At 37.9% G+C, this 16,526-nt stretch overlaps 1 protein-coding gene and 1 non-coding gene across 2 annotated transcripts in view; both read left to right on the forward strand.

Moving 5' to 3' along the window:
- Nucleotides 1-15,776, forward strand: part of PHF6 (PHD finger protein 6) — a 39,665-nt gene extending 23,889 nt beyond the window's left edge. The window contains exons 7-10 of the mRNA XM_052663596.1: nucleotides 4,412-4,516; nucleotides 6,951-7,084; nucleotides 15,193-15,322; nucleotides 15,653-15,776. Of these exons, the coding sequence (XP_052519556.1) occupies nucleotides 4,412-4,516; nucleotides 6,951-7,084; nucleotides 15,193-15,322 (369 nt within the window). The 3' untranslated portion in view covers nucleotides 15,653-15,776. The remainder of the gene's footprint in view (nucleotides 1-4,411; nucleotides 4,517-6,950; nucleotides 7,085-15,192; nucleotides 15,323-15,652) is intronic.
- On the forward strand, nucleotides 11,489-11,595 carry LOC128070704 (U6 spliceosomal RNA). Its single transcript, XR_008201674.1, has one exon. It is a non-coding gene; the product is annotated as a U6 spliceosomal RNA (small nuclear RNA).
- Nucleotides 15,777-16,526: the final 750 nt, after the last annotated feature.

Consider the following 16,526-nt stretch of genomic DNA (forward strand, 5'->3'; position numbering starts at 1 on the left):
GCAGTCACCATCTGCAGTGATTTTGGAGCCCCCCAAAATAAAGTTACTCACTATTTCCATTGCTTCCCCATCTATATGCCGTGAAGTGATGGGACCGGATGCCATGATCTTAGTTTTTTGAATGTTGAGTTTTAAGCCAACTTTTCACTTGCCTCTTTCACTTTCATCAAGAGGCTCTTTAGTTCTTCGCTTTCTGCCATAAGGGTGGTGTCATCTGCATATCTAAGGTTATTGATATTTCTCCCCATAATCTTGATTCTAGTTGTGCTTCATCCAGCCCAGCATTTCTCATGATGTACTCTGTGTATAAGTTAAATAAGCAGGGTGACAGCATACAGCCTTGACGTACTCCTTTCCCGATTTGGAACCAGTCTCTTGTTCCATGTCCAGTTTTAACTGTTGCTTCCTGACTTGCATACAGATTTCTCAGGTCAGGTGGTCTGGTATTCCCATCTCTTTCAGAATTTTCCACAGTTTGTTGTGATCCACACTGTCAAAGCCTTTGGCATAGTCAGTAAAGCAGAAGTAGATGTTTTTCTGGAACTCTCTTGCTTTTTTGATGATCCAAAGATGTCAACAATTTGATCTCTGGTTCCTCTGCCTTTTCTAAATCCAGCTTGAACATCTGGAAATTCACGGTTCACCTACTGTTGAAGCCTGGCTTGGAGAATTTGGGGCATTACTTTGCTAGCGTGTGAGATGAGTGCAATTGTGCGGTAGTTTGAGCATTGTTTGGCATTGCCTTTCTTTGGGATTGGAACGGAAACTGACCTTTTCCAGTCCTGCTGAGTTTTCCAGATTTTCTGGCATATTGAGTGCAGCACTTTCATAAAATCATCTTTTAGGATTTCAAATAGCTGAACTGGAATTCCGTCACCTCCACTAGCTTTGTTTGTAGTGATGCTTCCTAAGGCCCACTTGACTTCACATTCCAGGATGTCTGGCTCTAGGTGAGTGATCACACCGTCATGATTATCTGGGTCATGAAGATCTTTTTTGTATAGTTCTTCTGTGTATTCTTGCCACCTCTTCTTAATATCTTCTGCTTCTGTTAGGTCCCTACCATTTTTGTCCTTTATTGTGCCCATCTTTGCAAGAAATGTTCCCTTGGTATCTCTGATTTTCTTGAAGAGATTTCTAGTCTTTCCTATTCTGTTGTTTTCTTCTATTTCTTTGTATTGATTACTGAGGAAGGCTTTCTTTGGAACTCTGCATTCAGATGGGTATATCTTTCCTTTTCTCCTTTGCCTTTTGCTTCTCTTCTCTTCACAGCTATTTGTAAGGCCTCCTCAGACAGCCATTTTGCCTTTTTGCATTTCTTTTTCTTGGGGATGGTCTTGATTCCTATCTCCTGTACAATGTCACGAACCTCTGTCCATAGTTCATCAGGCACTCTGTCTGTCAGATCTAATCCCTTGAATCTATTTCTCCCTTCCACGTAAGGGATTTGATTTAGGTCATACCTGAATGGTCTAGTGGTTTTCCCTACTTTCTTCAATTTATGTGTGAATTTGTCAATAAGGAGTTCATGATCTGAGCCACCATCAGCTTCTGGTCTTGTTTTTGCTGACTGTATAGAGCTTCTCCAAGTTTGGCTGCAAAGAATATAATCAGTCTGATTTCATTGTTGACCATCTGGTGATGTCCATGTGTAGAGTCTCCTCTTGTGTTGTTGGAAGAGGGTGTTTGCTATGACCAGTGTGTTATCTTGGCAAAACTCTGTTAGCCTTTGCCTTGCTTCATTCTGTACTCCAAGGCCAAATTTGCCTGTTACTCCAGGTATTTCTTGACTTCCTACTTTGGCTTTCCAGTCCCTTATAATGAAAAGGACATTTTTGGGGGGTGTTAGTTCTAGAAGGTCTTGTAGGTCTTCATAGAACTGTTCAGCTTCTTCAGCATTACTGGTCGGGGCATAGACTTGGATTAGTGTGATATTGAATGGTTTGCCTTGGAAACGAATAGAGATCATTCTGCCGTTTTTAATATTGCATCCAAGTACTGCATTTTGGACTCTTTTGTAGACTATGATGGCTAGTCCATTTCTTTTAAGGGATTCTTGCCCACAGTAGTAGATATAATGGTCATCTGAATTAAATTCACCCATTCCAGTCCATTTTAGTTTGCTGATTCCTAAAATGTCGCCGTTAACTGTTGCCATCTTCTGTTTGACCACTTACATTTTGCCTAGATTCATGGACCTAAGATTCCAGGTTCCCATGTAATACTGCTCTTTACAGCATCAGTCTTTACTTCCATCACCACTCACACCCACAACTGGGTTTTGTTTTTGCTGTGGCTCTGTCTCTTCATTCTTTCTGAGTTACTTCTCCACTGATCTCCAGTAGCATTTTGGGCACCTACCGACCTGAGGAGTTCATCTTTCAGTGTCCTATCTTATGCCTTTTCATGCTGTTCATGGTGTTCTCAAGGCAAGAATACCTTGACTTGGTTTGCCATTCCCTTCTCCAGTGGAGCATGTTTTGTCAGAACTCTCCACCATGACCCATCTGTCTTGGGTGGCCCTACATGGCATGGCTCATAGTTTCATTGAGTTAGCCAAGGCTGTGGTCCAGGTGATCAGATTGGTTAGTTCTCTGTGACTGGTTTTCAGTCTGTCTGCCCTCTGATAGAGAAGGATAAGAGGTTTATGAAAGCTTCCTGATGGGAGAGACTGACTGAGGGGGAAACTGGGTCTTGTTCTGGTGGGTGGAGCCATGCTCAGTAAATCTTTAATTCAGTTTTCTGTTGATGGGTAGGGCTGTGTTCCCTTCCTGTTATTTGCATGCCTGCTATGCATGCCAAGTTGCATCAGTCATGTCCGACTCTGCGCAACCCTACAGACAGCAGCCCACCAGGCTCCTCCATCCACAGGATTCTCCAGGCAAGAATACTGGAGTGGGTTGCCATTTCCTTCTCCCTGTTATTTACCTGGGGCCAAACTATGGTGGAGGCAATGCAGATAATGGCAACCTCCTTCAAAAGGTCCCATGCAGGCACTGTTACACTCAGTGCCCCCAACCGTGCAGCAGGTCACCGCTGACCCATGCCTTTGCCGAGACTCCTGGACACTCATGGCCAAGTCTGGGTCAGTCTCTTGTGGGTCACTGCTCCTTTCCCCTGGGTCCTAGCGTGCACACGCTTCTGTTTGTGCCCTCCAAGAGTCTGTTTCCCCAGTCCTCTGTAAGTTCTGGCGGCTCTACGGTGGGGGTAATGGTGGCGTCCTCCAAGAAGGCGGCCACACCCAGGTCTGCTGCATCTAAAGCCCCTGCCCCTGCAGCAGTCCACTGCTGACCCATACCTCCACAGGGACACTCAAACACAGTTCTGTCTCAGTCTCTGTGGGGTCTCTGGGTCCTGGTGCACACAAAGTTTGTTTGAGCCCTCTGAGCATCTCTTTTAGATTATGTTCTATAATCCCAAATCTTCATAAACTCTAGATTTTAAAATATATAGTGTTTATGATTTTAGTGGGATTTAAAGTAATCCTGATTGTAGTTACTATGTTCCAGATAATCCATAATTAACAGTCTTATAACTAAAAACATCACCTTTATAAACTTGTCTTAGAAGCTGTGTTTAGACCCCACTATAACCTGGTAAAAATTTCTCTTATTGTATTTCTTACACTGTATTGCAATTATTCATTTATAAGCCGTAATTCCTTGAGGGTAAAAATTATATCTTATCTTTGCATCCTTAGATACAGGTCTGACATATAGTATATGTAAGCATTTTTGAAATAGGTTGTATTGAAATTATTTATCCCATTGATGATTAGCTTTTAAAAATTATATTATTTATAGAATTCCCTAGTGGTCCAGTGGTTAGGACTCTACACTTTCATTGCTGAGGGCCTGGGTTCAATCCCTGGTCAGGGAAGGAAGATCCCACAAGTCATGTGACATGGCCCCAAATTTTTAAAAAAATCATATTACTTATTTCAGGAGTTCTTAATCAGAGATGCATATCAAATTTACCTGGGGAGGTTTTTCCAAAATACATATCCCTGGAGTAGATCCCAAACATGTCTAGTTGGAAAAAAAAATCTCCAGGTGATTCTGATCTGTATCTGTGGTTGTAATTTGTCATTTGAAACAATTTTTTTAAACTTTGTGGAAATGTAAAATAGTTGACATGACAGGATGACACTGCTGAACTCTTTTTGTTTAATGAAGCATTTAATCTTGTTTCTGTACTGGCAATATTAGTTTTATTCCATTGTTCTTATTTTGAGTTATATTTTAATCAGACATGTGACTAGATTAAAAAAAATATTTGAGTCATATTTGATTAAGGAAAAGTCATCTTTCTCAGGATATTAAAATAATGTAACACATTTGTGCACACATTGTTTAATCTTTTTCTCACAAGGATTCTGAATATTACATGTTTTTACATTTTTCTTCTCTAGTTATTTTCTTCTGGCACCGTGCAGCTCACAACAACTTCAAGAGCAGAATTTGGAGATTTTGATATTAAAACTGTACTGCAGGAGATTAAACGAGGGAAAAGAATGGTCTGTGCTTTTATGTTTATGCTATGCAACATTACTCTTCTGACTTTGTGCTTTAAATTTAGAACATATCTTAAATTCATCCAGTTACCAAAAATTTTAATATAAAGTAGTTCATGTGTTAAAGCAAAGTATATATTTGACTCATTTGTAATATAGTAAAGAATGCTGATGTTACTGAAAGTTATTCCTCTTTCTATGTAACTTCATTACTTAAGAGAACTATATAGAGATTTATATTTCAGGGTATTTTGAGAGTCTTTTAATAAAATAAATGAAGATGTGAATGTGACACACCGTATTAAGTTTAAAATGTTAAATTGTTTAAGCTCTCTTTAAGAAAAATTTCATGACCCCAATAGAGTATTGAGAACCTCCCCATGTTGTTATTCATTCTTTTTTTTAAATAAAAGGAAAAGATTTTTTTCAGAGCCTTCTGTTTAAAGTTCACATACATAGTTGTCTTTTAATATGTTTATCATAGCTTTAAAGTTTCCTTTATAAAATGTGCCTCTCGTGTTTTTAAACATACTGAATTACTAATAAATAGCTTTAAGAAATATTGGCATCTTTATTTGATCACTTACTCCTTTACAGTTTATGAATATTATAAAATGTTCTAGGAATGCAAAATATTTAAGACAGCAGTTGTCTCTAGAAATGACTTTATTTAAAAAATTTTTATTGTGAAAGTTTTCAAACATCAAAGTTAGAAAGACTAGTAACACGTCTATCCATCACCTTGACTCATCAAGAATTTGCGGCACTCATTTCATCTATGCCTTTTATTCTTGTTTCTTGAAGTATTTTAAAGCAGAGCTGAGACTTCATATCATTTCACCTCTACATATTTCAGTATGTATCTCTTAAAAGTTGGGCATTTTCTTACCTAACCACAATGTTATTACAATTTACAAATTAACAATGAGTCTTCAGTATCATTTAATACCTAGTTTGTATTTCCCCAGTTGTCTTAAAGCTATCTTTTTAAAGTTGGTTTGTGTGAATCAGAGGAGGTTCACACATTACATTTGGTTGTTACATATCCCTTAAGTAATTTAGGGCACTCCATCCTCTCTGTCTTTATTGTTTCTGTTTTGTTGTATGCCATTGACTTGTTGAAGAAAAAGAATTAATTGTCCTGTAGAACAGCCCACATGTTTGCTTTTTCACAATGCCATTTACCTTGTCCCTCTATCCACCAGATTTTCTTTTAAAGTGGAAGTTAGATGTAAAAAACTGATTAGATTCAGTTTTCAACATTTTGGGGGGTAAGAACTCTTCACAGGTGGGACTATATTGTCCATATTTTATCACATCAGACAAGTCATAATGTCTGATCCTTGGATTCAGGTGGTGAGTCAATCCCTCCATTGTGAAGTTCCCCTTCGATCTGTTTCAGACATTGCTGACCTTTGTCTGAGTTGATTAGAAATGAATTTTTCTCTGTGGAACTGCATTTTTCAAGGTGCAAAGATTATTGATATCATCTGTTCCATTTAAATCCAGTTCAGTTTCTTGATACTTTTGATTATTCTTTTAAAAAAGGAAACTCCTTTAAAACAGAATGTGGAGTATTAAAAAAAAATAAAGGGGAAAACAATCATATTATGTTGAGCAATGTTGTTATGTCATACATCTGAAGTCAAATAGGTGACTAGGATAACAATTCAGTTCTCTTGATCATCTTGCTTACTTCTACGCTGTTGACCATTAGTGTCAGCACTAACCTAGCATTTTCCCATATGTGCTTCAAAGGAAATCGCTCCATCAAGATGCTCTCCCACTGCTCCAAAATTAAAAGGGCATCTGAAATTCAATAAACTTGGAAATGGTTTACTATACCCTCCTTCCTGGAGGAGAGGCTGTTAGAAGTTCTGCAATCAAGTAATCTGTTTAAAAACTAGCATTTCTCAAACTTCTTTGACTATGAAACTCTTTGCCAACAATCACCTTAAGTCTTACGAGAATTTCAGCCCCTTAGTCTCTTTCTGCCCTTTTGCCTACTTGGTAGCAATCCCTTTCTGGGGGGCATTGCTTTCCTATCTTCTCATTCTTGCCCCGGTCATAATAAGAAAGGGACTGATTGCAGGGAAGAGAAGAAGCCAACCACTAAAATATAGAATATATTTTTATGTGTGTTGCCGGTGTTAAGGAGTGTTCCCTTTATGTTTCAATGTCAGATTGCTAATGGTTAGTAGAGTTAAATAATGGAAACATCAGGGGTGACTACGTATTAGAAAGTCAAAGTATGATTTAGATTGCAACATTATTTAAGATATATGCTATACTATAAGTTCAGTGCACTCTCTTTCAATAGCAAAACTTTTCTTTGTAACATGGAATGTTTGGCTGAAATATGGCTAAAATAGAAAAAATAAGATTGCATAAACTTGGAAATACTGCTTATAATTATTCTTTCTCTTCCCTTAAACAGAAATGTACACTTTGCAGTCAGCCCGGTGCTACTATTGGATGTGAAATAAAAGCCTGTGTTAAGACTTACCATTACCACTGTGGAGTACAAGACAAAGCTAAATACATTGAAAATATGTCACGAGGAATTTACAAGTAAGAGAACAACAATTGTCCATTTTCCTAAACTTGTCAGTAAGTAACTGCCCTTAAATAGATGACATTAGTTTACTTGCTCACTCTTCTTAGGTGATGTTTAGCCAAGTATAGAATACTGAGGACTCTGTACAGAGTACTGCAATGGCATTTTCCTGTGCCTAGACATCTCTGGATTAGTTTGTTTATCCGGTGTTTGTTATGCTTCCTATGTGCCTGGCATTGGGCTAGGAGCTGGGCATACAACAGTGATCAAAATGGACACAGACTGTGTCTTCATGGAAGCTCACAGTCTAGTGGGAGAAACATATCAGTCAAATGGCCACATAAATAAATATACAATCACAAACTTCATAAACGGTATAAAACAGTGGTCCTCAACTTTTTTGGCACCAGGTTTCTGGTTCCGAACCAGAAGACCGTTTTCCCATGGACTTGGGGGGTGGGGTGGGGGGATGGTTTCAGGATGATTCAAGCCCATTACATTTATTGTGCTAATGATAATCTTTATTTGCAGCTACTCCCCAGCGATAGCATCACCACCTCAACTCCACCTCCAACCATCAGGCATTAGATTCTCATAAGGAGTGTGCAACCTAGATCGCTTGCACGTGCAATTCACAGTAGAGTTCGCCCTTCTATGAGAATTCACTGCTGCCACTGATCGGACAGGAGGTGGAGCTCAGGCAGTAATGCAAGCAATGGGGAGCAGCTGTAAATACAGATGAAGCTTGGTTTCCTCACTCACCGCTCACCTCCTGCTGCGCAGCCTGGTTCCTAAACAGGCCATGGACTGGTACTGGTGGGGGTTGGGACCCCTGATGTAAAAGTTCTGTTACAAAGTGCTGTGAGAGCATATTAACGAGGAGGAGCTAACCTAGTCTGTAGTAGAGAAGTGTCTAGGAATTTCCTTAAGGAAATAGTGCTTGAGCTGAGATAGGAAAGGCAAAATGGATGTGGGTGTTGGGAAGGTGTTCTAGGCAGAGAACAGTGTGTGCAAGGCCCTAAGATGGTACCCAAGCCAGGGTGCAAATGGTGGGGGGGTGATGGTAGGAGACTACTGCTGAAAGTCCAGGTGAGAATTGCTGGTAGATTAGAATAGTAGTTGTGAAGATAGAAGTCTAAAGGTACTCTTGGAAGACTGATGAAAGAGTAAGGTTTGGAGATTTGGGATTATATGTTACCTTCATTTTTTTATTGTCTTCTCCTTACCTGTGCTGCATTGGACTAGTGGTATCAGTATGAATCTGTAATGGTTCCGATTGTTTAGTCAAATGGAGAGTAAGTTGATAGGGATCCCTGAATATTTATTTATTTGGTTTGTCTTTGCAAGTTGTAAAGGACTTCTTTGCTCTCACATTCCCAGTGTGCAATAAACCAATGACCCAGAGTCAGCTACTTCATGGACAAAGCAGTTTGTGTCAGCAGTCACCAAGCCATTTGGGTAACTGCAGGAGGTGCTAATGCTGTGTTATAAACTTGGCCAAACTTTGCTTAATAATAAAGGCACATGTTTTCCAAATGAATTCCATCAAGCTTTTAAGGAACAGATAATTCCCATGTTATTTTTAAAAGTCCAGCACATAGCAAAAAAATGGAAAACTTCTTGATTCATTCTGTAACACTCATAGTTGTGACACTAAACCTGACAAAGATACCATTTAACAACAGAAATTTAAGAACTAGAGACTGATCTTACTTTTATAAATATATGTACCAAAATCCAAAATAAAATACTAGAAAATCAAGTCCAGGGCTGTAGTCTAACAGTTTCAAGATTATTCAAAATTAGAAATGTGACCCATTACAATTACTAAAGAAAAATCCTAGCGCTTTCTAATGGAAACTGAAAAGACGTTTGATATCATTCAACATCCATTTCTGAATTTTAAAGTAAGGTAGCAAAAGTGCTCTTGGTTGTAAGCTAGGAGTCTTACTAGAGTGTTAAGAGAAAAAAACAGCTGCTTTGGCGTTAAAGTAAATGGACCACGGTTCTTAACCAGAAGGTAGAGAGAGCCCTCTTTAAAAATGGTCATGCCTGGGCCCTACCCTCACAGTAGGCTGGGGCCCAAACCATGTATTTGATGACTCACCAGGACTTCCCTGGTGGCTCAGATGGTAAAGCGTCTGTCTACAATGTGTGAGACCTGGGTTCGATCCCTGGGTTGGGAAAATTCCCTGGAGAAGGAAATGGCAACCCACTCTAGTACTCTTGCCTTGAAAATCCCATGGACAGAGGAGCTTGGTGCAGGCTGCTATCCATGGGGTCGCAAAAAGTCAGGCACGACTGAGTGACTTCACTTCACTTAAGTGATTCTCAAGTTCATCTCTAATTGAGAACCACTGTACCAATACACTTTCATTCAGATCAGCAACAAGACAAGGGTGCCAACTACCAAAGTCACTTTCACTGTTCTTCTGGAGGGTTAAGCTAGTACAACAAGGAAAGAAAGGAAAATGTATAGTAAATATTGTGAAGGAGAAAAAATTGTCAATATCATTGATTTCATTGTCTACCAAGAAAATGCAAATAAATCAACTCTGAATTTATTAACAATTTATAAGAGCTCACTCAGTAAGGCTGCTGAATATGAGATGAATTTTTAAAAACAATTCCATGACAGAAAAACCCCCACAGTTCCATGGCAACACACTCCAGTACACTTGCCTGGAGAATCCCATGAACAGAGTAGCCTGGCAGGCTATAGTCCATAGGGTTACAAGAGATTCAGACATGACTTAGCAACTAAACAACAAATAGCTAGTTAAAAAATGTAAAGGAAAACTGTCTCCCACTCCCTCTCCAACTCTTACCCCTCTTCACACACACACGTATATATACCAAAGGTGAACTTTGTTTTAAAAAAATAGCATCTTACACAGGACCCCAGTGAATGACCAACTATATTATGATCCTTGATAGACTCAACTTTGAAAGATACCTGTTCTTCCCAAGTTATATATTTTAATACAATTTTAACAAAACTCAACTTTTTGACAGTTTTATCTAAAAAAGTAAATGTAGTATTATTGTCTATTAGTAATGATTGTTGCCTTATATAACTGGAAAAAGAAATAGAAACTTAAACAAGATAGAAGTTTGTTTCTCTCCTGAAAGACGTCCAGGGGAAAGCAGTGGTAGGCAGCTTTTCAGTGTTATCATTGGTCCCCATTTCCTTCTTCCCATTGTCTCCTCCTTCCATAGGAAGCAGGAGGAAGCAGGGGCAAAGGAACATGAAAGGACAAGGTTGCTGTTGCTCCACCTGAGTCAGGCTTTAATCAGCCTTCCTGGAATTTCCATACACTCAGCATCTCATTTGCCAGAATCTAGTCACGTGTCCAAAGGAGTCTGGGAAATATACCCTTAGTGGACACATTGCTACCCAAACAAAATATGGTTTAGTACTATGGAGGTAAGGGCAGGGATAGATGTTGGAGTAGCCAACTAATCTTTATCACATGAAGCCAAGAAAATTTTTAATGCAGTTGAGAAGAGAAATCTTCCTGTTATATGTCAAAGCCAATCATATAGTATAGTAGTGAAAATAATATGGTACTGGCCCAGGGATAAAGATCACTGAAGACAGATCCATATCTTTGTTGGAATCTTAGAATCTAAGAAGATGCCTTAGTGGGTATTGGCACTAACAATGCAATGAAACTTCTTACACATACATGTTCTTGCACTGTTGTCTGCTCAGTCCACACAAGCAGACTAGTAGTAAAAGATATATATTGTTTTAAGGTTTAGGTCTCCAGTGATAAACTGCTCTCCATTTTATATCTGTGGTTCTTTAGAGAATTTAAATATTTTGCTTTTATTTGGGGGGAAGCAGAGTTTACAGAGGAAGTTTCCTCTCCTGGTTAACCTGTGTGTGTTGCCAGTAAGGACTTGGACGCCATTAAAACAAATTTTGGAAAGGGAAATGTTCACAATGTTGGAGGCTTTCTGCTTAGAGAAGTCGTAATGTTTCAATGATGTGCTTAGTCACTCAGTCTTGTCCAACTCTTTGTGACCCTTTGGATTATAGCCTGCCAGGCTCCTCTGTCCATGGGATTTATCTTTCAGGCAAGAATACTGAAGTGGATTGTCATTTTCTTCTCCAGGGGATCTTCCTGACCCAGGGATCAAATCTGTGTCTCCTCTGTCTCCTGCATTGCAGGCAGATTCTTTATCCGCTGAGCCATCAGGGAAGCCCTCAGTCCCGATATAGTCTACCAATTGAACTGAACTGAACTGAACTGAATGTTTGTTAAGTTGCCAGGGGAACAGAGCTAAAGAGTTAACCAAAGGTGAAATTCTCATGCAGAAAGGGGAAATATTTTTATTAACATTTCACCTACAATAGCAAGAAGAAAAGAAAGAAAGGAAAAAAATCAGAATTCCATCAAGAGACTTAGTAAGTGCTCGCTTCAGCAGCACATATACTAAAATTGGAACGATACAGAGAAGATTAGCATGGCCCCTGCGCAAGGATGACACGCAAATTCGTGAAGCATTCCATATTTAAAAAAAAAAAAGACTTAGTAAATGAATTTTAGTACATACAAGCATCTAGTGGAATGCTATGCAGCAGTTAAAGAATAAAGTAGACCCACGTGCAGAGTTGTGAAAGAGGTATTTCCAGTCAGGGGGGGAAAGTTGCATAATTCTGTTTTAGCATATGAAAAGTACATGCATACAAGATATGTGTATACATGTATACATGCATACAAGATACGTGGATTTTTTAAAGCCTATTTGTCCAAATTATATTTAGATCCCATCACATTATAGGATTGTTTTTGGCCACACTGCACAGTATGTAGGATCTTAACTTCCTGACCAGGGACCAAACCCATGCTCCCTGCATTTGAAGCACAGAGTCTTAATCACTGGACTACCGGGGAAGTCGCATGGTTTTTATACATAGAAAAATTTCTAGGAGTATAGTCAGCAAATGTAATAGTTGTCACCTCTTATTCATTGCATAGGGAAGGAGAAGAGACAATTTTATATTCTCCTTTATATAGTTCATGAGCAATACATTATTTTTTAAAGTAGCCAATAATACTTTATTTTTAATTTTATTTACTTATTTATTTTATTTGGCTGGGCTGGGTCTTAGTTGTGGCATATGGGACCTAGTTCCCTGACCAGGGATTGAACCCCAGCCCCCTGCATTGGGAGCATGGAGTCTTAGCCACTGGACCACCGGGGAGTCCCCCAATAATATTTTAGAATAACAAGCTCATTTAAAATATTGAAAATCAAATATATGGAGAATTATTGTATTTAAATTTTCACTTTATTTAGATATTCTTTTTGCAATAGTTATCCATTTTCATTTCCGAAAGAAAATGGAAACTATAGATAAAAATAAAACTTAGTATCAACTTTAATTCTAGCATCAAAGATAACTTTTAAATCTTTTGGAATATTTTCTTCTAGACATTTATGTGATTATTTACATGTATACATTTAAAAATCCAAACTTTCTTATATATAATATTTTATAACCTATTTTCCACTTCCTGTATCTTTAGTAGAGGCATTTTTTCTGTGATGTTAAACAGTACATCACCATTTTAATGGTTGTTTAGTATTCCATTGAGTGTGTGATTTAGCTTGTTTAATCAGTTCTTTTAGATGTTTAGATGTGTTTTTTTTTTTTTAGTTGTTAGAACACCATGTTGCAGTGGTCATCTCTGAACAGAAATATTTGGACTGGGATCTATAATGATTTGAAATGTTCTTTTAATTTTTTCACATTGAAATTTGTTTCTAAAATTTGTTTCTAGAAGGTGGAATCTAGCTTTTTTCATGGAGACCATTGAGTTCAAATAAGTCCATAACCGAGTAGTTTGGGGAGAGAAGAATGGGCAGATAGGAGGAAATGAAAGGAGGAATATTTCTGTATGAAATGGCTTCCTTCCCTTCTTTCTTTACCAGTCCTCTCTGGATCATGAATCAGTTCAGTTCAGTTGCTCAGTCATGTCTGACTCTTTGCGACCCCAGGAACTACAGCACTCCAGGCCTCCTTGTCCATCACCAACTCCCAGAGTTTACTCAAACTTATGTCCATTGAGTTGGTGATGCCATCCAACTATCTCATCCTCTGTTGTCCCCTTCTCCTCGCCTTCAATCTTTCCCAGCATCAGGGTCTTTTCAAATAAGTCAGTTCTTTGCATCAGGTGGCCAAAGTATTGGAGTTTCAGCTTCAGCATCAGTTCTTCCAATGAATATTCAGGACTGATTTCCTTTAGGATGGATCATGAAGATATTCATATTAAAAGAGCAAGGGAAGATTATATAGTGATCTTTGTATCCTGTTTTATTTTATTTCTAAACTATATAAATATATAGTTTTCTAAAATTTTAGCCTCCCACCATAAAACAGTAAGTTCTGTGACAGCAGAGATCTTCTTGGACTGGTTGACTCCTGTGGCCTAGGTGTCCATACTGGGGAAAGACATGTAATAGGCCTATAGGAAATAGTCCTTGAGTGAAAAATAATCCCAGAAAAGATGAATATTTTTCTAACAAAGAGCTTATCTTTTAGATAAAATTCTGTTATAAAAATTTCTAAAACTATACAACTCCTAGTCTCAGCAGGTACCAAGTTATTGCCACAGTTGTTTCATCTACATTTTTTTTCTTTCTGAGCTATGTTAAAGCAGAATCCCAGATCTTCTGTCATTTTATCCTTATATACTTTAGTATCACTATATGATTATTATCACACTTTTTAAAAGTAACAGTGAATTCTTAGTATCATCTCATACCCAGTCCACTTGCACCTTTCCCCAGTTGTCTTGAAAATGTTCTTTTGGCCTTGATTTCTTCACATTTCAATACATTCACAGTCCTTATATAGCATTTAATGGAAGTCTCTTTTAAGTTTCTGTCAATAAAGAGCAGTCCCCACTCCACTCTTGCCTTTTCCTCCTGCTTATTGAAGAACCCTGATAAGTTGTCCTGGAAAAGCCCCTTGTCCTAGATTTTATCTATTCGCTTGTTTGTGGTTTTATATACCTCATTTCGTACCCCTCTATTTCTTGCATTGATAACTTGGTTCAAAGGCTTAATTAGATTCAGGTTGTATTTTGAAGGAAGATACTTCACAGGTACACTATAAAAAAGTCTTACTCTTGATATTTGAAGTCATGATTTAAAAAATGATTCCTAATGTGCAGTGTTTGAAGAGTAGAAATTCTCCTTAGTTCTTTGAAAATTATTGAAAATGTTTTAAGAATAAAAAGTGATGAGCAAAACTATGTCAGAAGTCAATTATCCTTGTTGCCCCCCCGACCCCACCTCTGCCGTTTATTCTACTCACTTGTTAGAAACTTTCATGTTAAAGCTCTCTTACATTGTCTGTGGCAGATGAATTCTTATGTGATCATCTTTTATCCATCACTGCCCACAAGAGGGCATCTACTGAACATTTTTTAAGCATTGTTCCATCTTGTCATCTTGTGTATAATTGTCTTAAAACTAAGCTCAGATCATCCCCCACCCTTCTTTGACTATGGTGGAGATGATTGTGCAAAATATGTTGGTGCATATATAGTAAAGCACCAATAGTAAAGCTTCCCTGGTGGCTCAGATGGTAAAGAATCCACCTGCCAATGCAGGAGACCTGAGTTTGATCCCTGAGTTGGGAACATCCCCTGGAGAAGGCAATGGCTACCCACTTTAGTATTCTTGCCTGGAGAATTCCATGACCAGAGGAACCTGGTGAGCTACAGTCCATGGGGTCACAAAGAGTCAGACAAAACTGAGCAACTGACACTTTCACATATATACTGAAAATTGATATTATTTTATGTTGGCTGAAAACCTTTTTAATCTCATTGGGCAAAGTGAGGAATTGCCTTATATTTGGACATATGTCCTTTCATCCTAAACCAGAGGTTTTATTTGAGATGAAGTTTTGTATCTCATTAATAGAGTGCTTTCCTTTCTATTAAATAGAAATGAACCTTTACCTAATTGTGGAGTGTTTTTAAGCATGGATGAGGAGACCATATCTTAAATGGTCATCAACCTCATCCACTAATGATGTAAATATGTTCTCATCAATAATGACAAAACATTTTGAGATTTTTATCTTTCATCATTGTAGACTATATTGTAAAAATCATAGTGGAAATGATGAGAGAGATGAAGAAGATGAAGAACGAGAGAGTAAAAGCCGAGGAAAAGTAGAAATTGATCAGCAACAACTAACTCAGCAGCAGCTTAATGGAAACTAGGTATGAAAGTTAACTATATTGGCTGTGTTGTCAAAATACAGTACACACTGATAAATATATATTGAACTAATAATGTGCAGTTTGGTTTTTTTTTAATGCTATTATATTTAGTTAAGCATGTTACTAGAATGCTGAGGATATGTAGGCTTGCATAGTTTTTTTTTCTTTTAACTAGCTGATTTTGTAACTGTAAAAACAAGCTATCCACTTTATCAATAAATGTAGTTGTAGTGTCAAACCAATAAGATATTCTTGCTCCTCAATAACATTTTATTTATTGTGCTCCCTTCAAGCATCATATTTTACATTTTTTTATCATCTTTTAAACAGGTTCATGGGACAGAGTTAGAAAACTGGGAATGAATAAGACATCCATAACTACTATTCTTTTTTCACTGTTTTCTAAAATCAAAAAGGGTTTGTAACTTTTTACTGCCCAACTCTTAGATCCTTCATTGAACTGCCTAAAAGCATCTTGTTTGTTTTATGAGCCTTCACTAGATGGCAGATTTGACATGTTGATATTACGTAGCTGTAGTTTGCAGTTTCTGGGAAGCAATTGAAACACTATTAACCCTGTGTATAGTGTCAACAGTTAAAGCAGACATTGAAATGAAGTAAGCTATATTTCTGGACTGAACAAAGTTCTACTGTTTAGAATGTCTAAGTTTGTTTAGTGGATTCATACTCAAGGGAAAGCGTAAGCAAATTTCACTTTACAGTGCAAACATGCCTCTGGTGGCAACACATGGGAATTTTTGAATTTTTTTTCCACGCTCAAGTAACGGAGGCTAGAAATGAAGAGAACCTTCTTTTTCTCTTGGCTTTGACAGCACATGCTAAAAAATCTCTTCCAAGAAGTGTGCTAAAGCTTTTCATTTGGTTCCTGTTAAAGTTGTTCTCACTGACCAGCATGGACTCGGGCAACTGGTGATTATAAGCTTTGAGCTCCAGTGCTTATGCCAAAATTCTCTTGACAGTAAACCTCTTCTCTTTTCATGTCATACAAAGAGCTTCTAGCAAAATGATTGGATCCTTTCAAGTTTAAACTAACATTTGGCAACAGCAAATGAAACCTCTTTAAGATTTAAGGGGTTACCACTTACTAAGGACTTTAGCCACCATGTCTGAAACTTGTTCCTCTCAAGTGCCGTGTTTTTGTGGAACACTTCATATATTGGCCCAAAGTATGTAAGGAGGTCTC

The sequence above is a fragment of the Budorcas taxicolor genome, chromosome X, assembly GCF_023091745.1.
Source record: "Budorcas taxicolor isolate Tak-1 chromosome X, Takin1.1, whole genome shotgun sequence".
In the NCBI taxonomy this organism is placed as follows: Eukaryota; Metazoa; Chordata; class Mammalia; order Artiodactyla; family Bovidae; genus Budorcas; species Budorcas taxicolor.